Source organism: Procambarus clarkii, chromosome 29, assembly GCF_040958095.1.
Source record: "Procambarus clarkii isolate CNS0578487 chromosome 29, FALCON_Pclarkii_2.0, whole genome shotgun sequence".
Taxonomy (NCBI): Eukaryota; Metazoa; Arthropoda; class Malacostraca; order Decapoda; family Cambaridae; genus Procambarus; species Procambarus clarkii.
In genome coordinates, this window is record NC_091178.1 from 9,183,250 (window position 1) to 9,210,556 (window position 27,307).

Below are 27,307 nucleotides of genomic sequence, written 5' to 3' on the forward strand. Positions count from 1 at the left end.
CTTGGACGGTCGGGGATTGAACGGTCTAGTTTAATCTAGACAGACTAGACGTCTAGACGGACGGTCTAGGAGAGAATGTGTAATCTCTCTCTCTGTCTCCCTCTTCCTCCTTCCCCCCTCATTCTTAATCTTCTCCCTATCCCCCTTCTTCACTTTCCTACTTCACTAAATCAATGTCAAAACCAGCCACATTACCCTGCAACACCCGGGGCTCTCACACGCCTTCACAGTCAAGCGGCGTGTGTGGCGGCCTCTCTTTGTCTCAACCTCATCCCACATTCTCCCTTCCTAGGCCTTTGTTAGCGGCCGTGTTCTTGTTCCTTTGTTCCATGCACGTATTTATGGGTGTGCTTGTTGTACACCTATACCTTAAGGTGTTGTTGTTTGGGGTGTAGGTCGTGAGTGTGGCACAGTGCCAGCCTTGTGAGGGCGGTGTGAAGTGTGAGCCAGAGTGAGGAGACGTCTGTCTGTGGCCCCCCAGGGGCAGGTGTTGTCCCCTGCTGGAATATCTTGCCTGTCTCTACCTCCTCTTCACAATCGACTTGAGAATGGTCCAGGACGGACCGAAACGTCGTCGTCCCTTCAATTTCTAGTGTGTGGTCTGGTCAACATCTTACATCTCGTGTGTTCTGACTCCAGCACGCGAGGTGTAAGAACGAAGAAATAGTAAGGGAGGTAGAGAAAGAGGAAGAAGTGAAGAGAGGGAGAGAGAGGCAAGGAGGGAGGGAGCGAGGGAGTACCCACGAGGGTAAACGCTAGCATAATATATCCAGACTGTGGTGAGTGCCAGAGCCACAGTGTAGTGAGTGTCAGAGCCACACTGTGGTGAGTGCCAGAGCCACATTGTGGTGAGTGTCAGAGCCACAGTGTGGTGAGTGCCAGAGCCACACTGGTGAGTGCCAGAGCCACACTGGTGAGTGCCAGAGCCACACTGGTGAGTGCCAGAGCCACATTGTGGTGAGTGTCAGAGCCACAGTGTGGTGAGTGCCAGAGCCACACTGGTGAGTGTCAGAGCCACAGTGTGGTGAGTGCCAGAGCCACAGTGTGGTGAGTGCCAGAGCCACAGTGTGGTGAGTGCCAGAGCCAAACTGTGGTGCCAGACCTCTCCTCGCCCGGGTTGCCAAGAAAAATGGCTCGCGTAAGATTTTCCATGAAGACTTTATTCACAGTGCCTCCACGGGGAGCTCCTGCGGGTTACCCTGGGATTTGTCCCTCTGGCGGAGGTTCAGGAGCACGCTGGTGGAGTCTTGTTGACGGCACTGAGACTTGTCCATCTGGCGGAGGTTCAGGGGCACGCTGGTGGAGTCTTGTTGACGGCACTGAGACTTGTCCCCCTGGCGGAGGTTCAGGGGCACGCTGGTGGAGTCTTGTTGACGGCACTGAGACTTGTCCCTCTGGCGGAGGTTCAGGGGGACGCTGGTGGAGTCTTGTTGACGGCACTGAGATTTGTCCCTCTGGCGGAGGTTCAGGGGGACGCTGGTGGAGTCTTGTTGACGGCACTGAGACTTGTCCCTCTGGCGGAGGTTCAGGGGGACGCTGGTGGAGTCTTGTTGACGGCACTGAGACTTGTCCCCCTGGCGGTGGTTCAGGGGCACGCTGGTGGAGTCTTGTTGACGGCACTGAGACTTGTCCCCCTGGCGGAGGTTCAGGGGCACGCTGGTGGAGTCTTGTTGACGGCACTGAGACTTGTCCCCCTGGCGGTGGTTCAGGGGCACGCTGGTGGAGTCTTGTTGACGGCACTGAGACTTGTCCCCCTGGCGGGAGGCTGGCGGTGTCTGCCGTGAGGTTCATCTTGTGTACACTCCAAACAATATTATTTGTTCGCCAATTTTAATTTATTAATATTTATATTTATTTAAATAAATGCGATATTTGAGCAAGCAAATCTAACCTAAATTAGTCCCTCCTAAGGCCTCCTCCTCCCCCCAGGGCCCCCAGCTAACTAAGGCCTCCTCCACCCCCAGGACCCCAGTTAACCAAGGCCTCCTCCTCCCCCAGGACCCCAGCTAACCAAGGCCTCCTCCTCCCCCAGGACCCCAGCTAACAAAGGCCTTCTCCTCCCCCAGGACCCCAGCTAACCAAGGCCTTCTCCTCCCCCAGGACTCCAGCTAACCAAACCCTCCTCCTCCCCCAGGACCCCAGCTAACCAAGGCCTCCTCCCCCAGGACCCCAGCTAAGCAAGGCCTTCTCCTCCACCCCCAGGAACCCCAGCTAACCAAGGCCTTCTCCTCCACCCCCAGGACCCCAGCTAACCAAGGCCTCCTCCCCCCCAGGACCCCAACTAACCAAGGCCTCCTCCACCCCCAGGACCCCAGCTAACCAAGCCCTCCTCCTCCCCCAGGACACAGCCGGACAGGAGCGGTACCGGACCATCACCACAGCCTACTACCGGGGCGCCATGGGCTTCATCCTCATGTACGACATCACTAACGAAGAATCCTTCAACAGCGTCCAGGACTGGTCAGTATATCCTACATTATTAACACAATATCCTGATGCTTCTTTTGTTACGATTCATCCTTGTTTTATGTTCTCCCAACACTGTGCAGTCTTCTGCCTGACCCGAGGGGGAGTTCTGGGTCACCCTAGTGCCAGGGTAGGGTGGGAGGCCCCCGCAGATCAGTGGGCAAAACGTGCCCGAGTAACGTTGAGTCAACATTGATTTAATGTTGAATAAAGGTTGATTTAATGTTGAATCGACGTTGTTGATTCGTTGTTTATCGACGTTTATCTCACAGGCCAGATGAGGGGTAAACCAGTTTAAAGCCTACTTCAGTTGTCAATCACTGTAGCTCTACCTGAGCCTTGTCGCCGTAGTTACATCTGGGGCCGCAAACTGTGAGCTGGAACTTAGTCATGATCTCGCACAGTACATTGTTGAATGGTCAGTCATTCACCCTCCTTCACACCTGGTAATCACTTTATTGACGCTCGTGTTCGTGAGGATATCCTCGTAATGCATCCATAATTTGGCGGTGCCAAGTTATGTGGCACTGTGGCCCTGTGTGACTAACCTTCCTGTCTGATAGGGGATCTTTTTTTCTTCTAGCTCTTGACACACTCTGGACCTCCCTTCAAGACGTCAAGGGAGGTCCATAGTGTGTCAAGACGCTTGCATAACTGCGGATATATTTAAATATGATAATATAAAAAATGGACACGTTCTCCCTCCTCTGCGGCTACTCTCACTATCACGTCTGGGGGGCAGCTCTCACATTCTGCTCTGCTCTACCACTGCTCTGCCTCCCCCCGCTATTGCTACTCTCACTTTCACTCTCTCATCACTTCTCTTCGTTATTGTATTTAGCGGTGATGCAGTATTGAACACGGCTCACATCTCCTGTGCCAGGTGAGTACGACGGGCTCGCCATAGCCCGTGCTGCTGTTGTTGCCTGAAACTTTTGGTTCCGAGAAGTTGAATTTAATCCCAACAAACAACAACATTGTACACGTTGCTCTCTCTCTCTCTCTCTCTCTCTCTCTCTCTCTCTCTCTCTCTCTCTCTCTCTCTCTCTCTCTCTCTCTCTCTCTCTCTCTCTCTCTCTCTTTCTCTCTCTCTCTCTCTCTCTCTCTCTCTCTCTCTCTCTCTCTCTCTCTCTCCCTCTCTCTCTCTCTCTCTCTCTCTCTCTCTCTCTCTCTCTCTCTCTCTCTCTCTCTCTCTCTCTTCTCTCTCTCTCTCTCTCTCTCTCTCTCTCTCTCTCTCTCTCTCTCTCTCTCTCTCTCTCTCTCTCTCTCTCTCTCCGGCAGCCATCTTGTGGACAGCTCCGCCAGCCTGCCTCCACGCCTCTCATCTTACTAGAATTGGTCAAACTTCACTTTGAACTCAAACTGATATTTTTAATTTTCAAAGATTTTTTTTAAATGCAAAATTGTCTTTTGAATGAGTAATTTTAGAATTTGAAAAGGCGTATTCTGAAGAAGAAAACTAGAGTACTGTTCTTGGAAAGTAAAGTATGTTTAGGGGGAGACTAAGATAAACAGAGTTGTCTTGGGTGAGCGTCGCACCCAGGCTCTGGAGATCAATGCATCACATCACTGGGTGCTGGTGTCATACTGTCGCCCCTACACCCTACACGCACAGACAATCAGGGTAGTTGCAATGGCTGCATGAGGTTATCTTGAGATGATTTCGGGGCTTTAGTGTCCCCGCGGCCCGGTCCTCGACCAGGCCTCCACCCCCAGGAAGCAGCCCGTGACAGCTGACTAACACCCAGGTACCTATTTACTGCTAGGTAACAGGGGCATAGGGTGAAAGAAACGCTGCCCATTGTTTCTCGCCGGCGCCTGGGATCGAACCCGGGACCACAGGATCACAAGTCCAGCGTGCTGTCCGCTCGGCCGACCGTCTCCCAGCGAGGTTGGGTGAAGCTTTTGCGTGGGCGTGGATGGATGGGAGAGAGGTGCCTGGGCTTGCTGTAGTGTTTGCGTGGGAGTGGATGGATGGGAGAGAGGTGCCTGGGCTTGCTGTAGTGTTTGCGTGGGCGTGGATGGATGGGAGAGAGGTGCCTGGGCTTGCTGTAGTGTTTGCGTGGGCGTGGATGGATGGGAGAGAGGTGCCTGGGCTTGCTGTAGTGTTTGCGTGGGCGTGGATGGATGGGAGAGAGGTGCCTGGGCTTGCTGTAGTGTTTGCGTGGGCGTGGATGGATGAGAGAGAGGTGCCTGGGCTTGCTGTAGTGTTTGCGTGGGCGTGGATGGATGGGAGAGAGGTGCCTGGGCTTGCTGTAGTGTTTGCGTGGGAGTGGATGGATGGGAGAGAGGTGCCTGGGCTTGCTGTAGTATTTGCGTGGGAGTGGATGGATGGGAGAGAGGTGCCTGGGCTTGCTGTAGTGTTTGCGTGGGAGTGGATGGATGAGAGATAGATGCCTGGGCTTGCTGTAGTGTTTGCGTGGGAGTGGATGGATGGGAGAGAGGTGCCTGGGCTTGCTGTAGTGTTTGCGTGGGCGTGGATGGATGAGAGATAGATGCCTGGGCTTGCTGTAGTGTTTGCGTGGGAGTGGATGGATGGGAGAGAGGTGCCTGGGCTTGCTGTAGTGTTTGCGTGGGCGTGGATGGATGGGAGATAGGTGCCTGGGCTTGCTGTAGTGTTTGCGTGGGCGTGGATGGATGGGAGAGAGGTGCCTGGGCTTGCTGTAGTGTTTGCGTGGGCGTGGATGGATGGGAGAGAGGTGCCTGGGCTTGCTGTAGTGTTTGCGTGGGCGTAGATGGATGGGAGAGAGGTGCCTGGGCTTGCTGTAGTGTTTGCGTGGGCGTGGATAGATGGGAGATGACTGCCTGGGCATGGTGGGAGGCTGAATGTAACAGGTGAGACACTTCATGACGCTGGCCCTCCCACCCTACACTCCCGTCCAGCTAGCAACAGGTGGGAGAAGCAGGGAAGGATTGAGCGGGAGAGTGAAGAGAGGAGGAGAAAGAGCAGTTAGTGACGAAGAGAAGATGAACAGTGGGAAAAGGGGGGATAGCAGCAGCAGCAGCAGCAGCAGCATAGGAAAAAGAAAAGATAGAGAATTGGTAGAGGAGCTAAGTTTGGCAGCGACCGGAGAGAAAGAGAGGAGAGGGAGAGATGCCAATCCTGAGGAAGGTATCGTCTGAGAGAGAAGGTAGAGGAAGCAAGCAGGAAGAGGAGTGTCAAGCAGGGAGAGGGGTGTCAAGCAGGGAGAGGGGTGTCAAGCAGGGAGAGGGGTGTCAAGCAGGGAGAGGGGTGTCAAGCAGGGATAGGGGGTGTCAAGCAGGGGGATGGCTGTCAAGCAGGGAGAGGGGGTGTCAAGTAGGGGGAGTGGTGTAAAGCAGGAAGAGGGGGTGTCAAGCAGGGAGAGGGGGTGTCAAATAGGGGCAGTGGTGTCAAGCAGGAAGAGGGGGTGTCAAGCAGGGAGAGGGGGTGTCAAGCAGTAGGGGGGGGGTGTCAAGCAGTAGGGGGGGGTGTCATCTGAGAGAGACAAGGGAGGCTTGCCACGGAGGAGTATCACGGGAGAGACGAGAGCAAGATGGCCACCGATGGTCTCCCTTAGCATAGGTTCGGATCCTCCTCGTGGCTCCTTCTGAATTGTCAATGATACATCGCGTTACTATGTCTGTGTGCATGTGTACATACATACAGTATGTATATGTGGGTGTATGTATATGTGTGCATGCATACTCTTTTTCTGTATTCCAGAGTGTATTTCGGGTTTATCAAGGCTGTCCTAATTGTTCAGGGTGTCTGAATTATACTTCTCTTTATGGTGTTTGAAGGTCTACCCAGACTTGGAAGCACGTCCCAAGCCTGGGTAATGAGGAGGAGCAGGGGGGGGGGGGGTTCCTCTGTCACATTCACCACCTCATGCATCTCCACACCGTGTAACCTCTTACACCACAACCACACACTACCACCCCTACACTACCACCCCCACACTACCACCCCTACACTACCACCCCCACACCACAACCACACACTACCACCCCCACACCACAACCACACACTACCACCCCTACACCACAACCACACACTACCACCCCTACACCACAACCACACACTACCACCCCTACACCACAACCACACACTACCACCCCTACACCACAACCACACACTACCACCCCTACACCACAACCACACACTACCACCCCCACACCACAACCACACACTACCACCCCTACACCACAACCACACACTACCACCCCTACACCACAACCACACACTACCACCCCTACACCACAACCACACACTACCACCCCTACACCACAACCACACACCTACCACCCCTACACCACAACCACACACTACCACCCCTACACCACAACCACACACTACCACCCCTACACCACAACCACACACTACCACCCCTACACCACAACCACACACTACCACCCCCACACCACAACCACACACTACCACCCCTACACCACAACCACACACTACCACCCCTACACCACAACCACACACTACCACCTCTACACCACCACCCCACACTACCACCCCTACACCACAACCACACACTACCACCCCTACACCACAACCACACACTACCACCCCTACACCACAACCACACACTACCACCCCTACACCACAACCACACACCTACCACCCCTTCACCACAACCACACACTACCACCCCTACACCACAACCACACACTACCACCCCTACACCACAACCACACACTACCACCCCTACACCACAACCACACACTACCACCCCTACACCACAACCACACACTACCACCCCTACACCACAACCACACACCTACCACCCCTACACCACAACCACACACTACCACCCCTACACCACAACCACACACCTACCACCCCTACACCACAACCACACACTACCACCCTACACCACAACCACACACTACCACCCCTACACCACAACCACACACTACCACCCCTACACCACAACCACACACCTACCACCCCTACACCACAACCACACACTACCACCCCTACACCACAACCACACACTACCACCCCTACACCACAACCACACACTACCACCCCTACACCACAACCACACACTACCACCCCTACACCACAACCACACACTACCACCCCTACACCACAACCACACACTACCACCCCTACACCACAACCACACACTACCACCCCTACACCACAACCACACACTACCACCCCTACACCACAACCACACACCTACCACCCCTACACCACAACCACACACTACCACCCCTACACCACAACCACACACTACCACCCCTACACCACAACCACACACTACCACCCCTACACCACAACCACACACTACCACCCCTACACCACAACCACCCCTACACCACAACTCCACACTACCACCCCTACACCACAACCACACACTACCACCCCTACACCACAACCACACACTACCACCCCTACACCACAACCACACACTACCATCCCTACACCACAACTCCACACTACCACCCCTACACCACAACCACACACTACCACCCCTACACCACAACCACACACTACCATCCCTACACCACAACCACACACTACCACCCCTACACCACAACCACCCCTACACCACAACTCCACACTACCACCCCTACACCACAACCACACACTACCACCCCTACACCACAACCACCCCTACACCACAACCACCCCTACACCACAACTCCACACTACTACCTCTACACCACCACCCCATACAACACCACCCCTACACACACCTCCCTTCCACACACCACCATCACCAACAACAGCAGCGATAACACAGAGAGTATGCAGCACCAGCATGGAATCCGCTCCCCCCATCAAGCACAATAAACAGGCAGGAGAAAGTGGACAGGTCCGTACCGAATCTGGTACCAAACAGAAGCGACCCAGGGTACCAGGACTGGCTTAAAGAACACAAGACTCCTACCACTGCGGAAGAGACGACCTCATCACAACAAACACTTCACAGACATTAACAAACCCCGGACTGTTGTGCACGGGAGGAGGGGACATCACAAGTGGACACAGGTCCTTACACGAACCACACGGATATAATGAAGAGATCCGTGCGCGGTTTAAAATGTAGATATGGACTGGGGGTCCAGGAGCTGGAGTCCAATCCTCACAAGGTAGGCAAGTGCAAGATGCATGTAAATACAGACACGACAATTTTTGTCATATAACTATACACGTCTCTCTTTGCCAGTAAGGATATAATATAATGGTATAGAAATATCAGAGGACTCCATATAAACCCCGGGCGGTGAACAAGCTTTAACGAGCACCGCCTCGATCCTAATGACTCAACCTAACGAGGGTATTCAGACCCGAGGCGGATCCTTCCTCTTTATCAATCCCTCCCCACTCCCTCCTCCCCTTCCCCCCCCCTCTCTCTCTCTCTCTCTCTCTCTCTCTCTCTCTCTCTCTCTCTCTCTCTCTCTCTCTCTCTCTCTCTCTCTCTCTCTCTCTCTCTCTCTCTCTCACACATTAAGTATTCCGACCACGGGACCGCTCTCCGGGAAGCACTATATGCTAGACTGTTTTGTGAGATATTGGTGCTTGTAGCAGAGGGAGGAGGAGGTGGAGGGGGGTGGGGCGCTTCTGGTGTGGAAAAGTGGGGGGAGGGGGGGGGGGGGGAGTGGCGTTCACATACACACACGATTGACAGTTGAGAGGTGGGATCAAAGAAGCTGAGCTCAACCTCCGCAAGCACAACTAGGTGAGTACAACTAGATGATTACAGGTCTTCGCGGTCGAGCGGACAGCGCTCGAGGCTCGTAGTCCTAAGGGTCCGGATTCGATTCCCGGCAGAGGCAGGGAATCGAATGCGCAGTTTCTTTCACATAACAGTAAATAGGGACTTGAGAGTTAGACAGCTGCAATGGTGTGTGTGTGTGTGTGTGTGTGTATGTGTGAGTGTGTGTGTGTGTGTGTGTGTGTGTGTGTGTGTGTGTGTGTGTGTGTGTGTGTGTGTGTGTGTGTGTGTGTGTGTGTGTGTGTGTGTGTGTGTGTGTGTGTGTGTGTGTGTGTGTGTGTGTGTGTGTGTGTGTGTGTGTGTGTGTGTGTGTGTGTGTGTGTGTGTGTGTGTGTGTATGATTTGTGTTTACTATTTATGTCTGCAGAATCGAGCTATTAGCTCCTGAACCCCGCCTTTCTAACCAATTTATTTTTCCTCTAGTTATGTAATCTACATATATTTCTTTCTGACACAATCACATAGCTCCAGGAAGCAGCCCGTAGCAGCTGTCTAACTCCCATGTACCTATTAACTGCTATGTGAACAGGGGCATCGGGGTAAAAGAAACTCTGTCCATTTGTTTTTGCCTCTATCAAGGATCGAACCCGACCCCCTAGGACTACGACCTCAGAGCGCTGCCCACTCAGCCGCGAGGGCCCCCGAGTGTGTGTGGGGGGACCTGACAGCTGAGTGGATAGCGCTTGGGATTAGTAGTCCTAGGGTTCAGGGATCGATCTCCGGCGATGGCGGAAACAAATGGGCAGAGTTTCTTTCACCCTGATGCCTTTGTTCACCTAGCAGTAAATAGATACCTGGGAGTTAGACAGCTACTACGGGTTGCTTCCTGGGAATGTACTCACCACACATCCCTACATGTGTGTGAGTGTGTGCGTCTTAGAGATAAATATATGTAGTAGACATAATAGAGGAAAAATAGCTTGAAAGGCGGGATCCAAGAGCTAAATAACTCAGTTCTGCAGACACAAATAGTAAATACACACACAGAACATACCCCAAGCGTTTTCACACCCCCATCCCATCCCCCCCCCCCCTCCCCCATCATACGTCCCCATTCCACGTCCCTAAACTGGAGCCAGTTCCCTCTGCTCCTCACCTCATCTTCCTATCCTCCCTCCAACCTCCGCAGTCTCTCCTACAGATTCTAATATTCTGTGGCCTCGGTGCCCATTGCAACCAGTCTTCATCATCTTCCTTGTTGTGTGCTGCCCTAACACCTTCCTTTCACCGATATATATATATATATATATATATATATATATATATATATATATATATATATATATATATATATATATATATATATATATATATATATATATAGATAGATAAAGCAGCTTGAATGTGAAACTGCACAGAAAAAAGTAAGCTGTAAAGTTACGTACACAAACCTAGATGGATTTTCAGAAATTTCATATTTCATGAAAATAAAAGACATTATCCAGATGTAATTGCGCTCGCAGAAACAAAACTGTCAGAATTCGTAACAAATTGAGTATTCCCTTAGCGCTACAATGTAATAAGAAAAGACAGAAATGGAGGGAATAAGGGGTAATGGTCCTGTTGATGTGTCAGGACTGACGATACAAGACGGTAATCACAGACTGTGAAGGACTCAATAACCAGGCATTTAGACACTTTTACGCATTGGTGATATACAAATAAAAGGAACACCGGTGGATAGCACGTGCCCGAGTGAGCCACAGGGTTATTATATATAATAAAATCAGTGTAAGAGTATAATTAATGGAATAAAGAAGAAAGCATTTTTTGTTAAGGCAAACTATGTCAGTGAGCCAGGACCCATCAGCTAAAGCTCAATCCCCCGCTGCCCCCCCCACCCCCCACAAGCACAAATGTTATTTCACTCAAATATGAATCCTGGGAAATCCAAAATTGCCTCTGAATCTTATATGGCATAAAAAATAGGTCACCCACTTGATCCTGAAGTGCTTGGGGGCCACTATCTGAGCGGTCAGATTGGCTGAGCGCTCAGTCCACCCCGTCTGAGCGCTCAGTCCACCCCGTCTGAGCGCTCAGTCCACCCCGTCTGAGCGCTCAGTCCACCCCGTCTGAGCCCTCAGTCCACCCCGTCTGAGCGCTCAGTCCACCCCGTCTGAGCGCTCAGTCCACCCCGTCTGAGCGCTCAGTCCACCCAGTCTGAGCCCTCAGTCCACCCCGTCTGAGCGCTCAGTCCACCCCGTCTGAGCGCTCAGTCCACCCCGTCTGAGCGCTCAGTCCACCCCGTCTGAGCCCTCAGTCCACCCCGTCTGAGCGCTCAGTCCACCCCGTCTGAGCGCTCAGTCCACCCCGTCTGAGCCCTCAGTCCACCCCGTCTGAGCGCTCAGTCCACCCCGTCTGAGCGCTCAGTCCACCCCGTCTGAGCGCTCAGTCCACCCCGTCTGAGCGCTCAGTCCACCCAGTCTGAGCGGTCAACTTACCTGAGCACTCTTTTTCTCACCTAGTTGTACTCGCCTTTTTGTACTTTCATTGTCGAACATTTTCTCTTCAATGTAAATGATATTTAAATGATGGTCTTTCGACCATCAGTAGTTCAGGGCAGTGACTCAATTTCACTCATTTTTTTCAAATATTTATATTTAAAAATGTATAATGAATTAACTTTAACAACTTCCTCGTTTAGTCTGTTCCACTCATTTACGACTCGTGGACTGAAACAGTTCACGACATTTCTGTGACTCATCTGTGTAGCCAGTTAATGTCGAATCCATATGGACATTTAGCCATGTGTGTAGCCAGTTAATGTCGAATCCATATGGACATTTAGCCATGTGTGTAGCCAGACAATGTCGTATCCGTATGGATTATGAACGAGGGGGTTTATATCCACTTATGAACAAGGGATCCATAACTGTGTATCCAGCTATGGATCCCTTCATTCTATTACCTGAGCGCTCAGTCTACTCTCTGAGCAGTCAGCTTACCTGAGCACTCTGCCCACCCTCCGAAGCAGTCAACTTAACTGTGCGCTCTGCCCACCGTTTGTGCAGTGAACTTGACTGAGCGCTGTGCTCACTATGAGTCACGGAGCTCACACAATAACATAATTAGCGCCCTGCACAATAAGCCACTAATGGTTGTGAATTAAACAGGTAATCAGCTGTTGACTAATTGCTTCTGCGACGCCTTTATCAATTAGCCGCTTGATCCAAGTGTAGATAACACGGCTCTCGGAGACATTATATATATATATATATATATATATATATATATATATATATATATATATATATATATATATATATATATATATATATATATATATATATATAGACATACGTTTATATGGAACAATGATCATAAAAACACTGATCCAGGTATGCAGAAAAACTACATTTGAAGAAATAGAAAATGCTGAACGCATTTTGTGCCCCCCCCCACCCCCCCACCCCCACCCCTGGCTGAAAGAGGAGAGAAGATCCATAGCCTCAGAGAACGGCACACACACAGCATTAGGTGGGATTTTCAGGCCCCCTCTTTGCCTGAGCGCTCAGTCCAGCTCTCAGTCGAGTCCCCTTTTCCCCTCAATACAGTTTCCTCGTTCTTTTGTCCTTTCAACAACAACAACACCCCCCCCCCCTCCTTTCCCCCCCGCACCTACTTAGCATTGTTACGTTTTCTTTCGCTGTATTTGATAGTTCAAAGGTTACAGGTTACACGCGGATTACAGAATTAAAAGAATTAAAGATTACAGAATTTCAGGTTAAGGTTATTGGTGATTGTGGATCTCTTGGAGCTCCTCACCTTCCGGCCAGGACCCGGAGACGCGCCAGGCGGGTCCTGCTCTTGTAATATACTTGTATAAGAAATTGAAAGATTCAGTGTTAATGTTTTAAACAACCAACAGCTGCTAAGGCGGGGCTCAGGGGCTCACTCAACCCTTGCACGTATGGTTAGGTGTGAACACACACACACACACACACACACACACACACAGCCTCAGGGACGTTAAAAAGAACTTTTTCAGTGTCAGAGTAGTTAACAGATGGAATGCATTAGGCAGTGATGTGGTGGAGGCTGACTCCATACACAGTTTCAAATGTAGATATGATAGAGCCCAGTAGGCTCAGGAACCTGTACACCAGTTGATTGACGGTTGAGAGGCGGGACCAAAGAGCCAGAGCTCAACCCTCGCATGCACCACCCGCCTACCACGCCCCTTCCTCTTGACCGCTCAACACACTCAAACCCCATTAATCCATCACGCTATATACGATAATAGGTTGAGTGCCTCCCACGCGCACGCTAAACTAGCTTTGTGTAACGCATTTGCGTCATGACCTCCGCCCGCTGTGTTTACTGCAACGACAGCTACCACGTCCCTCACGTGAACACGTCGGCCTCAGCGCCCACGTCACGTGAACACGTCGGCCTCAGCTCCCTTGTCACGTGAACACGTCGGCCTCAGCGCCCACGTCACGTGAACACGTCGGCCTCAGCTCCCACGACACGTGAACACGTCGGCCTCAGCTCCCACGTCACGTGAACACGTTGGCCTCAGCTCCCACGTCACGTGGACACGTCGGCCTCAGCTCCCACGTCACGTGAACACGTCGGCCTCAGCTCCCACGTCACGTGAACACGTCGGCCTCAGCGCCCACGTCACGTGAACACGTCGGCCTCAACACAGTGGCGGGAAATGTGTCCCGAGGTGACATGGTGGGGTGGACGGGTGACGCCTGTGTCTGTCTGTCTGTCTGTCTCCACGCCGCCTTCCCGGGCCCTCACGGTACTACTGTACGGAAGGGAGCGCCAGCCACTTACCACATCTGAGAATCGTTTTATTTGATGTCAAATGCATTTCAAGGATCAATAACCGAGGGAGTGACCCAAGGAGACCTCATAGCGGTAAAGGTCCTGAGATGGTCATGAAGGATCAGTAATGGAAGGGAAGACTTCTAATACGGATCGTGGAGAGTCCATAAGTGTCCATAACTCCATGAAAGCTCATGGATGGTCAGTAAAGTAGAAAAAGACCCAGAAAAGCATCCTAAAGTGAAGGGAAGATCTCTAGAAAAGTACTTTATGAGGGTAAGTAGCGGCTGTAAGGATTCAAGGCTCAATAAGGGTTAGGAATGGAGAGAAGGCCCCGGAAAATGCTCATAGAGGGATCGAGTAAAGCTTCAGGAGTATTAGTAGTGTAAGACAGGACGCAGGAAGACTCACATAAGCCTAGCAGAGAAGGGAAGAACCACGGAGAGAATCATTGAATAATGGGGAAATGTTCCGAGGAAGGCTCATGCAGGATCTGTAAAGATGGAGAGGACCAGTACCAGACTTGGAGGGGATCAGTACAAGAGAGAATTACTAAGTGAAGGCTCTCAGGATCAATAATAGTGGGATGGACAAGGAAAAGAAGGCTTAGGACTCCTGTGTTCTCTGTGGCCACTGTGTCTTGGGGCGGGTTGAGTCAGATAAGGCTCACAGCTTCCAGGCTCCAAGGCTCCTCACAAGTATCTTTAGGCTGAGATAAACTCGAGCATAACTGGTAGTTAGTTTTCCTCTCGTGCGTGTTCCGGAATGTTTCTTAATATCTTTAGCCCCGGGCTGTTGTTGTTGTTATAGATTCAGCTACCTGGAACTTACAGTTCCAAGTAGCACGGGCTATGGTGAGCCCGTATGGTGAGCCATAGCGGGCTCGGGCTATGGTGAGCCCGGGCTATGGTGAGCCCTCACGGTACTACTGTACGGAAGGGAGCGCCAGCCACTTACCACATCTGAGAATCATATTATCCCCGGGACCCTAGGCAGTGGTTCGTGTCTCACCTGTTAGGATTCTGACCGAGGGATTAATGTTAGGGTTCTGACCGAGAGATTAATATTAGGGTTCTGACCGAGGGATTAATATTAGGGTTCTGACCGAGGGATTAATATTAGGGTTCTGACCGAGGGATTAATATTAGGGTTCTGACCCAGGGATTAATGTTAGGGTTCTGACCGAGGGATTAATATTAGGGTTCTGACCGAGGGATTAATATTAGGGTTCTGACCCAGGGATTAATATTAGGGTTCTGACCGAGGGATTAATATTAGGGTTCTGACCGAGGGATTAATATTAGGGTTCAGGCCAAACATCCAGATAATCATCATGCAAACACTAGTAAATTATATCCGTCAATAATTATATACACTAATTGTATACCCAAATAATTATAGGTTCAAACATTATACACACACAAATAATTATAGAGACAAATGATTACATTAACATATAATAATTACTGGATGATGGATTCCTCTTGGCACCCGGGGCAGGTGATTTATAGAGGCGATTAAACCCAACCAAATTAATCAACCAAATGTTCAACATGACACGGAATGTGGCCCCGGTGATCATGACAGGGGATGTCACGGGAACATGATACAGGAGCCTCACACACACAGGAACATGATACAGGAGCCTCACACACACAGGAACATGATACAGGAGCCTCACACACACAGGAACATGATACAGGAGCCTCACACACACAGGAACATGATACAGGAGCCTCACACACACAGGAACATGATACAGGAGCCTCACACACACAGGAACACGACAAACGAATATGACAGGAACATGCTGTAAAAGCATGACGCATGACACGGGAGCATGACACGAGAATGACAAAATAACCGAACATGAGGTAGCGTGACACCGGGGTGTGACGGGAGCATGAGGAACGAACATGACAGGAGACCATGATGTGTGACCGTGACCAGGTGTCAAGAGTCTGACAATGGTTTCCAGGAACTCGGGCACCAGAATAGCTTAGCCCAGCACGAGAATGGCAACCCCTCTCTCCCTCCTTCTCTCCCTCCCTCCCTCTCTCCCTCCTTCTCTCCCTCCCTCCCTCTCTCCCTCCTTCTCTCCCTCTCTCTGCCTCGACCCTCCCTCCCCCCTTCCTTCCTTCCCAGACCTGTTCCTCTATCTCAGGGAGGCCGACGGAATCGACAGCTCCGTTAAAAACGCGACATATCGGTACAAATTTTAGCACCAATGATATTAACGTCTTTAGGCATCTGGCTCGATGGGTTAGGTGGGCTGCACGGGTTGGTTTGTGTCTCTTTAGGTCAGATTGTTGCATTTGTTTACGGAAGTCTGGAGAACGTGTTGTTCACTCACCCTCCCGTCCTGCTGACCTGTCTTCCCTCACACACCCGACTCTATTCCCTGTCTCTACACAGTTAGTCTCCCTGTGGCACCCAGAGGCAGCCTTCCCCAGTGTGTATGTACTCCCCAGTGAGCCATCACCGTCCTCTCCTGGTGCTGGGGATCACAGATGCATACATCAACCTGTCAATGTCTGCTTCCACCCCTACTGCCATCTGTACACACCCTCATATATAACCTTGCACACTCTGACTCCACTTGTCAACAATTGGGCACACACACACACACACACACACACACAACACACACACACACACACCTGAACAGTCACTCTGGAACCCTCACAGGTTAGAGTGCCTCACTTCAGTGACCGTCACTCTTCTGGTCCCTCTTCACCCTGTGACATCCTTACCCCCCGAGTGCCTCCCTGGCCTTCCCCAGAGACAGCGTCTCTCAATCATCATCTTCCTCAAACAAGTGCGAGTAGATCTCTCAGTCATCATCTCCCCCCCCCCCCCAACAGGTGCACGCAGATCAAGACGTACTCGTGGGACAACGCCCAGGTGATCCTGGTGGGGAACAAGTGCGACATGGAGGACGAGAGAGTCATCTCCTACGAGCGAGGTAAACAACTCGCAGACCAACTGGGTCTCGAGTTCTACGAGACCTCTGCCAAGGAGAACATTAATGTCAAGGTAAGTCCAGAGGGAGGGAAAGTTGAAGGGAGGAAGGGAGGGAGGGGACTTGGGGGTAAAGCCCGGGGAAGGGAAGAATGTGAGAGTGGATGAAGTCAGTGGTGGAGTGGCAGGTGGGAGAGATATGTTACAATTTAGGTCTGGGGCCGAGCGCTCATACGGATTTAGGGAGGGAAGAAAAGTGTAGAGTATGTTGAGGAGACGTCGACTTCAGAATGGTCCAGGACGGACCGAAACATCGTCGTCCCTTTACCTTCTAGTGTGTGGTCTGGTCAACATACTTTAGCCACGTTATTGTGACTCATTGCCTGCATGTTGAGGAACATTTCAACAGATGCTTACATATGTAGTAATGTTCCTTACATATGTTGTAATGCTCCTTACATATGTAGTAATGTTCCTTACATATGTTGTAATGTTCCTTACATATGTTGTAATGCTCCTTACATATGTTGTAATGCTCCTTACATATGTTGTAATGCTCCTTACATATGTAGCAATGCTCCTAACATATGTTGTAATGGCATATCCCACATATACCTGCGGGAGAAGAGGACATGCTAGCCGTACCTGCTATCACATCAGCCTGTCCTCTCGAGTTATCACAACGGACAGAAAATGATGTACTACATTTATACCTTACCTAACGTTATCCTAACAGACGACGCACGCATAGAAAACGTGAACTTTTGTGAGCGGCTAAAATGTACAATATTTTTTTCCGTTGAGGGATTTTGACGTGAAAATGCGATGTGTTACTGGAGAGGACAGGTAGATTACCTTGCAGGTGCGCCGCATGCGACCACGTGCTCTGTTGTTTACATGCGGCTGCGGCCGTAGGTGGCGGCAGCTTGTGTTCCAGGGAGAACTAGTAGGGTAAGGCTTAGGATAAGTTGTGGGGTGTGTGAGGTCTTAATTTGCTACCGCCAGTTCAGAACCCGTCTCCTCCTCCTCCTCTACCCTCCAATGTAAATTAAACAACAAAACATTCCTGTAGACAATTAGGCTTCCCTCCACAGCCTAATGTTGACATGCATCACGTGGCCGTGGGCCGTCACATGCAAGGGTTATATACCGAAACTTTCCAGTACAAAATGGGAAACTCGGTGATATATATATATATATATATATATATATATATATATATATATATATATATATATATATATATATATATATATATATATATATATATATGTCGTACCTAGTAGCCAGAACTCACTTCTCAGCCTACTATTCAAGGCCCGATTTGCCTAACAAGCCAAGTTTTCCTGAATTAATATATTTACTATAATTTTTTTCTGATGAAATGATAAAGCAACCCTTTTCTCTATGTATGAGGTCAATTTTTTTTTATTGGAGTTAAAATTAACGTAGATATATGACCGAACCTAACCAACCCTACCTAACCTAACCTAACCTATATTTATAGGTAAGGTTAGGTTAGGTAGCCAAAAAAAGCTAGGTTAGGTTAGGTTAGGTAGGTTAGGTAGACGAAAAAACATTAATTCATGAAAACTTGGCTTATTAGGCAAATCGGGCCTTGAATAGTAGGCTGAGAAGTGCGTTCTGGCTATTAGGTACGACATATATATATATATATATATATATATATATATATATATATATATATATATATGTCGTACCTAGTAGCCAGAACGCACTTCTCAGCCTACTATGCAAGGCCCGATTTGCCTAATAAGCCAAGTTTTCATGAATTAATTGTTTTTCGACTACCTAACCTACCTAACCTAACCTAACCTAACTTTTTCGGCTACCTAACCTAACCTAACCTATAAAGATAGGTTAGGTTAGGTTAGGTAGGGTTGGTTAGGTTCCGTCATATATCTACGTTAATTTTAACTCCAATAAAAAAAATTGACCTCATACATAATGAAATGAGTAGCTTTATCATTTCATAAGAAAAAAATTAGAGAAAATATAATATTTCAGGAAAACTTGGCTTATTAGGCAAATCTGGCCTTGCATAGTAGGCCAAAAAGTGCGTTCTGGCTGCTAGGTACGACATATATATATATATATATATATATATATATATATATATATATATATATATATATATATATATATATATATATATATATATATATATACAGAAAGGTATACGCCGCTTATCGGTGTGTATATACACTGAGAATATACTTTAGTCCTGACCATAGTCGTAAAATATACTTGCTGGTTGGGTCAGTAAGGTATTGTCGTGGTCTTAGTGACCAACCCGCTGTTAACAGGCTGTAGTCCCAGACACATTGTGAACCAGTACAACAGACCGTCGCTGGCTCCGACGGAGAGACCCCTACTTATTATTATTTCCATTAAGTCTCGGTTATCACCATTCTTTAGGGACAGATAACCTTTTACGGTTATCTTGGTCCCCCGCTAGGAAGCCCAGCCAGTGACCATGCCCAGGCCACCTTGTGGGTAATGACTGCGTTGATCAGTGCGCCGCAAGACTCCTCTTGATCTATGTTATCATTTTAATAGACATAATTAGCCTCCGGTGTATATATAATCGTATGTTTTGAATCTTTGGTGTAATTTATGGAGTATTATTATTTTCGTATTTATAATAAATCCCAGTTACGTTTGGTTGTGGTAAGTTAGACCTGCACTTTTGCTGTTACAGTTATATGTAGCCATATAGGTCTTGGCTTGACCTGTATATCGTTATATAATAATGTGAAGTATTATACCTGAAATTTGACGAATACCATTTTGTGGTATAATCATTTATATAATGTTTGAATTGTTCAGGTGACTGTTGTGATGGCTGGTGTTTTGCCAGAAGGAGTTCCTTAATTTTACATATTTTGTAAGATATAATTTTACATAATTTGGAGGATATAATTTTACATAATTTGGAGGATATAATTTTACAAATTTTGTAGGATATAATTTTACATAATTTGGAGGATATCATTTTACATATTTTGGAGGATATAATTTTACATATTTTGGAGGATATAATTTTACATAATTTGGAGGATATAATTTTACATATTTTGGAGGATATAATGTTACATATTTTGGAGGATATCATGTTACATATTTTGGAGGATATCATGTTGCATATTTTGGAGGATATCATGTTACATATTTTGGAGGATATCATGTTACATATTTTGGAGGATATCATGTTACATATTTTGGAGGATATCATGTTACATATTTTGGAGGATATCATGTTACATATTTTGGAGGATATCATGTTACATATTTTGGAGGATATCATGTTACATATTTTGGAGGATATCATGTTACATATTTTGCAACATTTAAATAGCTTTTTTCAGTTGTTTAGTCTTGAGGAAGAGAGTTGCAGTGAAGCTAAGTGGGATGTGTAGGCAACAGTTTGTGGACCTTGCTTCTTAGTGGATGCCTAATACCATCTTGAGTTTTATTATTATTATTATTATTGAGAGAGACACAGAAATCACACAAACGCGTTATAAATCAGTGATAAAATCCACTAAGGCTGTGAGGTGGTACGAACTTACGTCCAAGGAAGTGTTCGTTATTATTATTATCATTATTATGTGGTGTGTTTCAGGCTGTGTTTGAGCGGCTGGTGGACATCATCTGCGACAAGATGTCTGAGAGTCTGGACACAGACCCTAACCTGGTGAACGCTAACAAGGGCACTCGGCTCACAGAGAACCCACAGCCACAGAATGGCTCCTGTCAGTGCTAACATTCTGGGGGGTCGCTAAACTTCCTCGCCTTCCCCTCCTCCACCTCCCATCCTTCTGTTCGCGCCTAACATAAACTGACCAGCCACCAGCCACGCCCACGGATAGACCCCCAGACCACGCCCACAACCCGACTAAATCTGCGCTGCGCCGAAGAGTTGTCGTCGAGGAGGATCGCGGGACATGTGGGCGTGTGCGACGTTCCGTTGTTATTCTTGCTGCGTTCACGCAGTAAACATTAGCAGCAGAAACTCTAAATACAGAAACATTTTAATTTAGAAACAATTTTTGCTGTAAATTGTAACAAGACTATATATTTCCAGGGGTACGAACAAGGATTAGCACAAGAATAAACGCAAGTATTTAGGTCATTTCTGCTCTGCGTAGTTGTGTTAATTCAAATGATAAAATTTAATTATTCTCGAGGTTTACTCAAAATTAGTATGAATGCTGTAAATATCTATAGGATTCCTTTTATCCTCTGTTTCCGAAAGTAGCAATTTAACGAAGCTGAAAATTACCTAGGAAAATTTTGAAAGAGACAGGAAGCATGCTTAACCTCATCTGTTAACAGGAGCAGCCATCTGGGCGCTGTGTATGGAAAGAGTAGCTATTGGATTACCAATGATAGTGTCTTCGTCTACGTAGATCATCTACCAGTTAGGATACCTACTAGGTAGATTGTCTGCTAGGTGGATTTTCGACCAGTTAGCATATAATATAATTAGTATCTTGACCAGTTGTGAATTAGGGTGTAGATGGGAAGACACAAACATGGCCGCATTTGTACTGCTTAAAGACACATTTTTGTCCTACATGTCACCATGTCATTGTGAATTGGGAGACACGAATGTGTTTCAGTAACCACTTTAACGGTTTGACTAAAACTATCTCCAGTTGCTGAATGTACAGTCTATAGCAAGAACAATATAGATAGCCTCAACTACTGTATCTCAGAGCCTAGCGTTGACATTCTCAGTTACGAATATCACATTAATTTCCTCAATCACTTCACTGTTAGTTTATCGTAGTGTAACTGTCTTAGTTATTTATCTAACGCATAACTCCATTCTCCCTCCCTCTCGTTTCCTTCTATTTATTTCTATATAGACGTTTATTGAATATAGACTAGTAGATAGGACTATAAGATGTACACACACACAAGGAATATAAAACACAGTGAATGTTTGAGTTGTGTAGATTAATAATACTATAATGGCTGACCTTTTTGTGATGACCAAATAACGAGTCTGGACAAACGTTTGTGGAAGACAAGGACTAAAGGACATATTATAAAGGATATAATCATAAATTACTGAGCGGAGTTCTAATCTAGACTAAAAGATGTCAAGAATTATTCAATTGGAGATGGAAAAATTAAGTGTAAATAGTTTCTGTCATTTTAATTTCGTTTGATTCTGGCATAATATTATTGTGGTGGAATCCTAACCTTGCCCTTTTTGGATGATAGAGCTTCCAACTGGAAAAAAATATACGAAAATTGTTTTTAATAAGCCACTCGGTATGTCCATTAAAAGCTCCTAATATACGGTACTTGAGACCACCATAAGCATGAATACCTTTGATGAAAATTGGCTACACACACACAAATATATATATATATATATATATATATATATATATATAATTGAATGAGATAGTTCATATTTGCCTGTTCAGAACTAACTCTGTAAGCACTTTCAAAGAGTTAGGTCGAGTAGTGGAGTGTTTAATCTCATAAACATGTGTTAACGGTGGCTCGTGACCCCACCGTTGGGATTCTATAGAGCTGTTGATGTTCCCTCTTATTACAGAGTTGCGGAGTTTATATATTTGTTACTGTGATCACAAAAGTAAACAAACTTGTTAAGTAAGGGTGATAGGCTACTGTTTCATCCTCTACTGATACCAAGATCCAAAACCTCTTGTATTTTGTTATGAAAGTTCAAAAATTACTGGTGTGGATTGTCGTCTTTCATTTGAACAGTGACTTAATATGGCCTGCTTGAGTCAGAACTGGATTGAAGATAAACAGAAGATGTGCTTTGTAAATATTATATTATTATAGATTACTTCTGCCTTAGATAATCAACAGTATGAGTTAACACTCTCTATCCGATGTAACTGCAGAGTTTAGGCATATGCTCTTTGTAATTAGTATATAAGATGTGGTATATGTACCAATAACTCCAATTGCCATATTACTGGAATGATCTCAGACTAATGTCTTATACGCTCAATGTTTTCTGGAATGTTAATGACAAAAATATTATTTATCACTTAATGTATCATATATATTTTTGAAAGAAGCATTGTTTTTATTGTGTGATTGTTTTATACTGTACATGGTAATATGAAGTCAGTCATATTTTTACATTTTATTTTTGACAATGGGTGAACAGTTTTAAGTTACTCCTTATCACTAAATACCTCTGCATATCCCAGCTATGAGATATGCAGCATTCCAAAGAGGAGGAGAGCATTCCAAAGAGGAGGTTGGAGCATTCCAAAGAGGAATGCTCCAACTTTGTTCTGAAGGATCTGAAACTCTTGACTCCAAGTTCAATGGTTTATCTTTACCTTATTGCCCCCCCCCCCCCTTCCCAGGAAGCATTGAACAAGATAAGACGGCTTACTCGAGATGGTTCCCTCAATACGACCGTGAAAAATCTCCGTTGCATCAGAAACCAAACCATTATACAACACACGTGTGTCGCGCCTTAGTTCAGTACTGTGTCATCGGACTTATGTTGTAATTTTGTGATCATGGAATTTTTCTGCCAATGAATCATCTCCATAGTGTCAGTGTCAGTGATCGTGGGTTCTCACGTCGGGTCGCTCATAAGTCTTCAGGTTCCTTCTGCATCAAAGGACTTGGCCTTATTGACAGAATGGCGGCTTGAAATCTCTTATTTGAGAATCACAGCCTGTAACGTAAAGTGTGATGTGATGCCATTGCTTGCGAGTTACGCCGTCTTCATCCGTCGACTAAAAAGACTCAGCCAGTGCATTTTCCTTTCTTTATTATGCACCCCATACCCATCCCGTGGGCCAGTGCAGAGGAGCTAATTGTCACTCAGGTCAATCATCAAGGAGAAGAAGTTTAGCTTCTTTGAGATGACTGTCTGAGAATAAGATGATATAAAGACATAGTTTTGACACTGTGAAGACTTGGCCTAAATCACCAGCAATGTGTATATGAGAAGTGTCAGTGTGTCATGTATCCTTCTGTCTCCCAGGTGCTGACTCCATCCAGAGAGCAAATTGAAATAAAACCAACATAGTTTTATAATAAACAATATTCATGTATGTAAGCATCCAGAATGAATAATACCATGTGTTTAATTAAATGTTTTAAAGTATATACCTTTGTCAGTAGATTAATATAACCAAAACATACTCTGTTATTTTTCTCTACTATCATCTAGTGTTTTACGATAAAAGAAAAGCACAAGTGTGTCTGTTGCCTTCTATACCTCCTGTCTCTGTGTCATCAACTTGCCTGAGGATGGGGCCTCGCCCTTTGTCTCTGTACCTGTGGTGTGACAAGTGCTGATGGACTCTACTTGCTCCTCTCGTAAGGTTCATTCTCCGGAGTCACCACACAAATGTAAAAGCATCGTACTATGTTAGGTTGTGAATGGTGAGTGTGACTTTTCTACAGCTGTGTTCACATCAAATTTGGCACAATAGGTATCTACACTAAACCTCAAGGATGAGACGAGTAAATGGTTCTTGTAATAGTATTTACTTCATCATGGTTTGTGGTGCGGTGTTACAAGACTGAGGCTGTGTTTGTTGTGGCTACGACTGTTCCACAGGATTCTGCTCTGTGTTGGATTATATCAATCAATGAGAACTTTGATCTACTTTTTAGACATAAATAAAGCAACCTTCTCATTGGAGAATATAAACCAATTATCAAACTGCTGCCTGTACGTATAAACAAAACAAATTACATTTCCTACGTCAAACCACGTGTTGGACTTGTAAGGAGCGGGGGAAACCATCAGTTTCAGGGAATTTTCGTGATGTTCAATTTTCATGAAACTGATTGTTTGTCTCTACCACATACCCTGGGCACCACGCCAGCTGCCCACACCACACTGTCTTGAGAACCTTTCACCCACTACAGCATGGAATCTGTCCTGCCTTATTTCATTTGTTTAAAGCCAAGTGACTCATAAGTGGGGAAATATCACCAATAACAAGTAATCAATGTTCTTCCTCAGTGTAAGTCAGGCAGTAGTTCCACATGCCTGTGGAGGGGACCCAGACTGCCAGGACGCCGAGCAACAAATACGTTAGGCTTGTGAAGTTTGATCTCCCGTAATGGGGAATAAACACAGGGCCAGCACAGTGTGGTGGGTGTGGCTCGCAGTGTGTGTCAGTCAGTGGTGATGGCCGGGTGTGACGTAGCTAGGAGACCCTGCTCGGTGTACGCCACCACCTCTTGTTGTTAGTTCTTGTGAAAACACGACAAAAAAAATCATCGCAGTTTTAAAAAGGCAGGCTTAATCAATAAAGAATTATGTTGCGAAAATTTGGTCTTTTGAGTCTTCCTTTCGTAATTATTTTACAGTTTTAAGGAGGTTTTTTCACTAATGCTTTGTATTTTCCTTAAAATCTATTCAAAGACCCAACGTAATCTCTTTCCTAATTAGTAGCCTACTGGTCCCAAAAATCTTGATATATTCCATATAATGATCTGATCTAATGTGGCACAAATATATCTCACAGCTAAACAAAGGTTATTAAGTCCTTCCTGAGTGGTCAGGGGCGGTGATACCTTACACCAGAGAACCTTACCTTATAACTCAACACAGTCGCTCCAGTGTTAAAGACAACTATTAACACTACTTTCCTTCTAATAATTAACAAGTTCCTGTCTTCCTCACACAATACGTTAAGTGTTTCCATGCATTTCTAAATGTTAAATGCATTTCTAACACAAGTGTAATGAAACGAACTTCGTTTGTCGTCACTGACTGCCAATGTTTACTGGTTATACAGTCTGTTAAACCCTTCAATCCTTTGCTTACAGAAATCTGATATTAATTTTAGTAAACACATTTAGGATCTTGGTAGTACAGTTAAGTTCGTTCTTGACTCACAATTGGGAATCCTGGGCGGAACAGAAATGTTTCGCACGTTTCCTATCACCTAATGCTTCCGTTCACCTAGCAGTCAATAGATACTCAGGAGTTAGTCAATTTATTGAGAGGTTGCATCCTGGCAAAGGTCAGTAGTTCCACCTTGGAGGGACCTCAATATAAACCTAACATGTACATATACACATGCTGCCTGTCCCCCCGACAAATGAAATATTAGTGTAGTTTTGCTGGGTTCCGTCCCGTTGTTGAGGGTTGCAACCAGTTCTCGCACTTGCTTATAGTCAATATTTGGCTTATGAATAAGTGCATATGTGACACAAATTTTTTGTGAATATTTAAGTTTACCTGAAAAGCTGAATAGAAAACCACAACCTAACCTAACCTTCTTAGTATGTTAAGATAAGTATTTTATAGCTTCTTAATTACCTATATTGATATTACAGTTTTATAAAAAAATAATAAAACAAAACTAAAATATCTAAATAAATTGTAAAGTAACCCAGGATATTGTCAAATTTTGTATAAAATCTCTATTGTTTAATAAAACTTAAATAGAAGAGTTAGTGCCTTGAAAAAAATAGAACTTAGAATATATCATATATATACTTATTCATAAGCCAAATATTGACTATAAGCAATAAGTCATATATGGACTGTCTTGTGCGAGAGCGGGTTGCCCCGCGCGGTCTGGTGAGAGCGGGCCGCTCTGGGACGATAAACCTCAGAACCAACGAAAGGTAAGGTTCCTATTGATTTTATTTATATTACAAGAACCGAATGTGAGGAAACTGTCATAGCTTGCTTGGGTATTGGTCACGCAAACGTTCACTAGCTGTCACTTGATGACAATGAAACCTGCATGTTACCGTCCTGAATGTCTCGTCCATCTATTCGGTCTTGCATCTTTTAGTGGAGTGCCCTGATTTTCAGTGCCAGGATTTATGGAGTACTTACGTGTTCGCCCATAAGGCCTGTACCTCTTACCTCGATCATGGCAGCTTAGTCTGTTCTTACTCGATTACTTACGAACTCTGAAGGTCTACGGGGTTCTTATATTTCCACAACCCATTGTCTAGTGACTTTTCTGCATCATGAGGTATTTAAGTACTTCATGAATGAGCGGTGCTTGTGTTCTATATAGTCACATACTGGCTTAGCACTCAGCTCGTCGTAATAAACAAAGGACAAAGTCCATTCCATGCACCCGCCAACCCCCCCTGTTTATGAAGGAAAAACGGTTTACACACGACTCAACTGATGACGTTCGAACAGTTCCGGATCAAGACGAATTTTGTTCGAACCACAAAGCTGTAAATGCTTCACCCACGTACTACAAATACAAATAATCGACAACAGAACCTAAACACCTAACCTAACCTAACCAGTGCCTAAATATGCACAATGTGCAAATATATAACAATATTAATTCATATTTGGAAAAAGTCCTATTTTGAATGAACAGCATGTTAAAATAGATGAATGCGTCTTTGGGGTCGATCGCTGGCTG

At 46.3% G+C, this 27,307-nt stretch overlaps 2 protein-coding genes across 7 annotated transcripts in view; both read left to right on the top strand.

Annotated features, from left to right (window-relative positions):
• Positions 1-25,229, top strand: part of Rab3 (RAS oncogene family member Rab3) — a 145,104-nt gene extending 119,875 nt beyond the window's left edge. For all 6 annotated transcript variants that reach the window (XM_069333431.1, XM_069333429.1, XM_069333430.1 and 3 more), the window contains 3 exons: positions 2,342-2,460; positions 16,805-16,976; positions 20,548-25,229. In XM_069333431.1, the coding sequence (XP_069189532.1) occupies positions 2,342-2,460; positions 16,805-16,976; positions 20,548-20,688 (432 nt within the window). In that variant the 3' untranslated portion in view covers positions 20,689-25,229. The remainder of the gene's footprint in view (positions 1-2,341; positions 2,461-16,804; positions 16,977-20,547) is intronic.
• Tim9a (translocase of inner membrane 9) overlaps positions 1-27,307 on the top strand; it is a 225,468-nt gene that overhangs the window by 81,926 nt on the left and 116,235 nt on the right. The gene's annotated exons all lie outside the window — the stretch shown is intronic.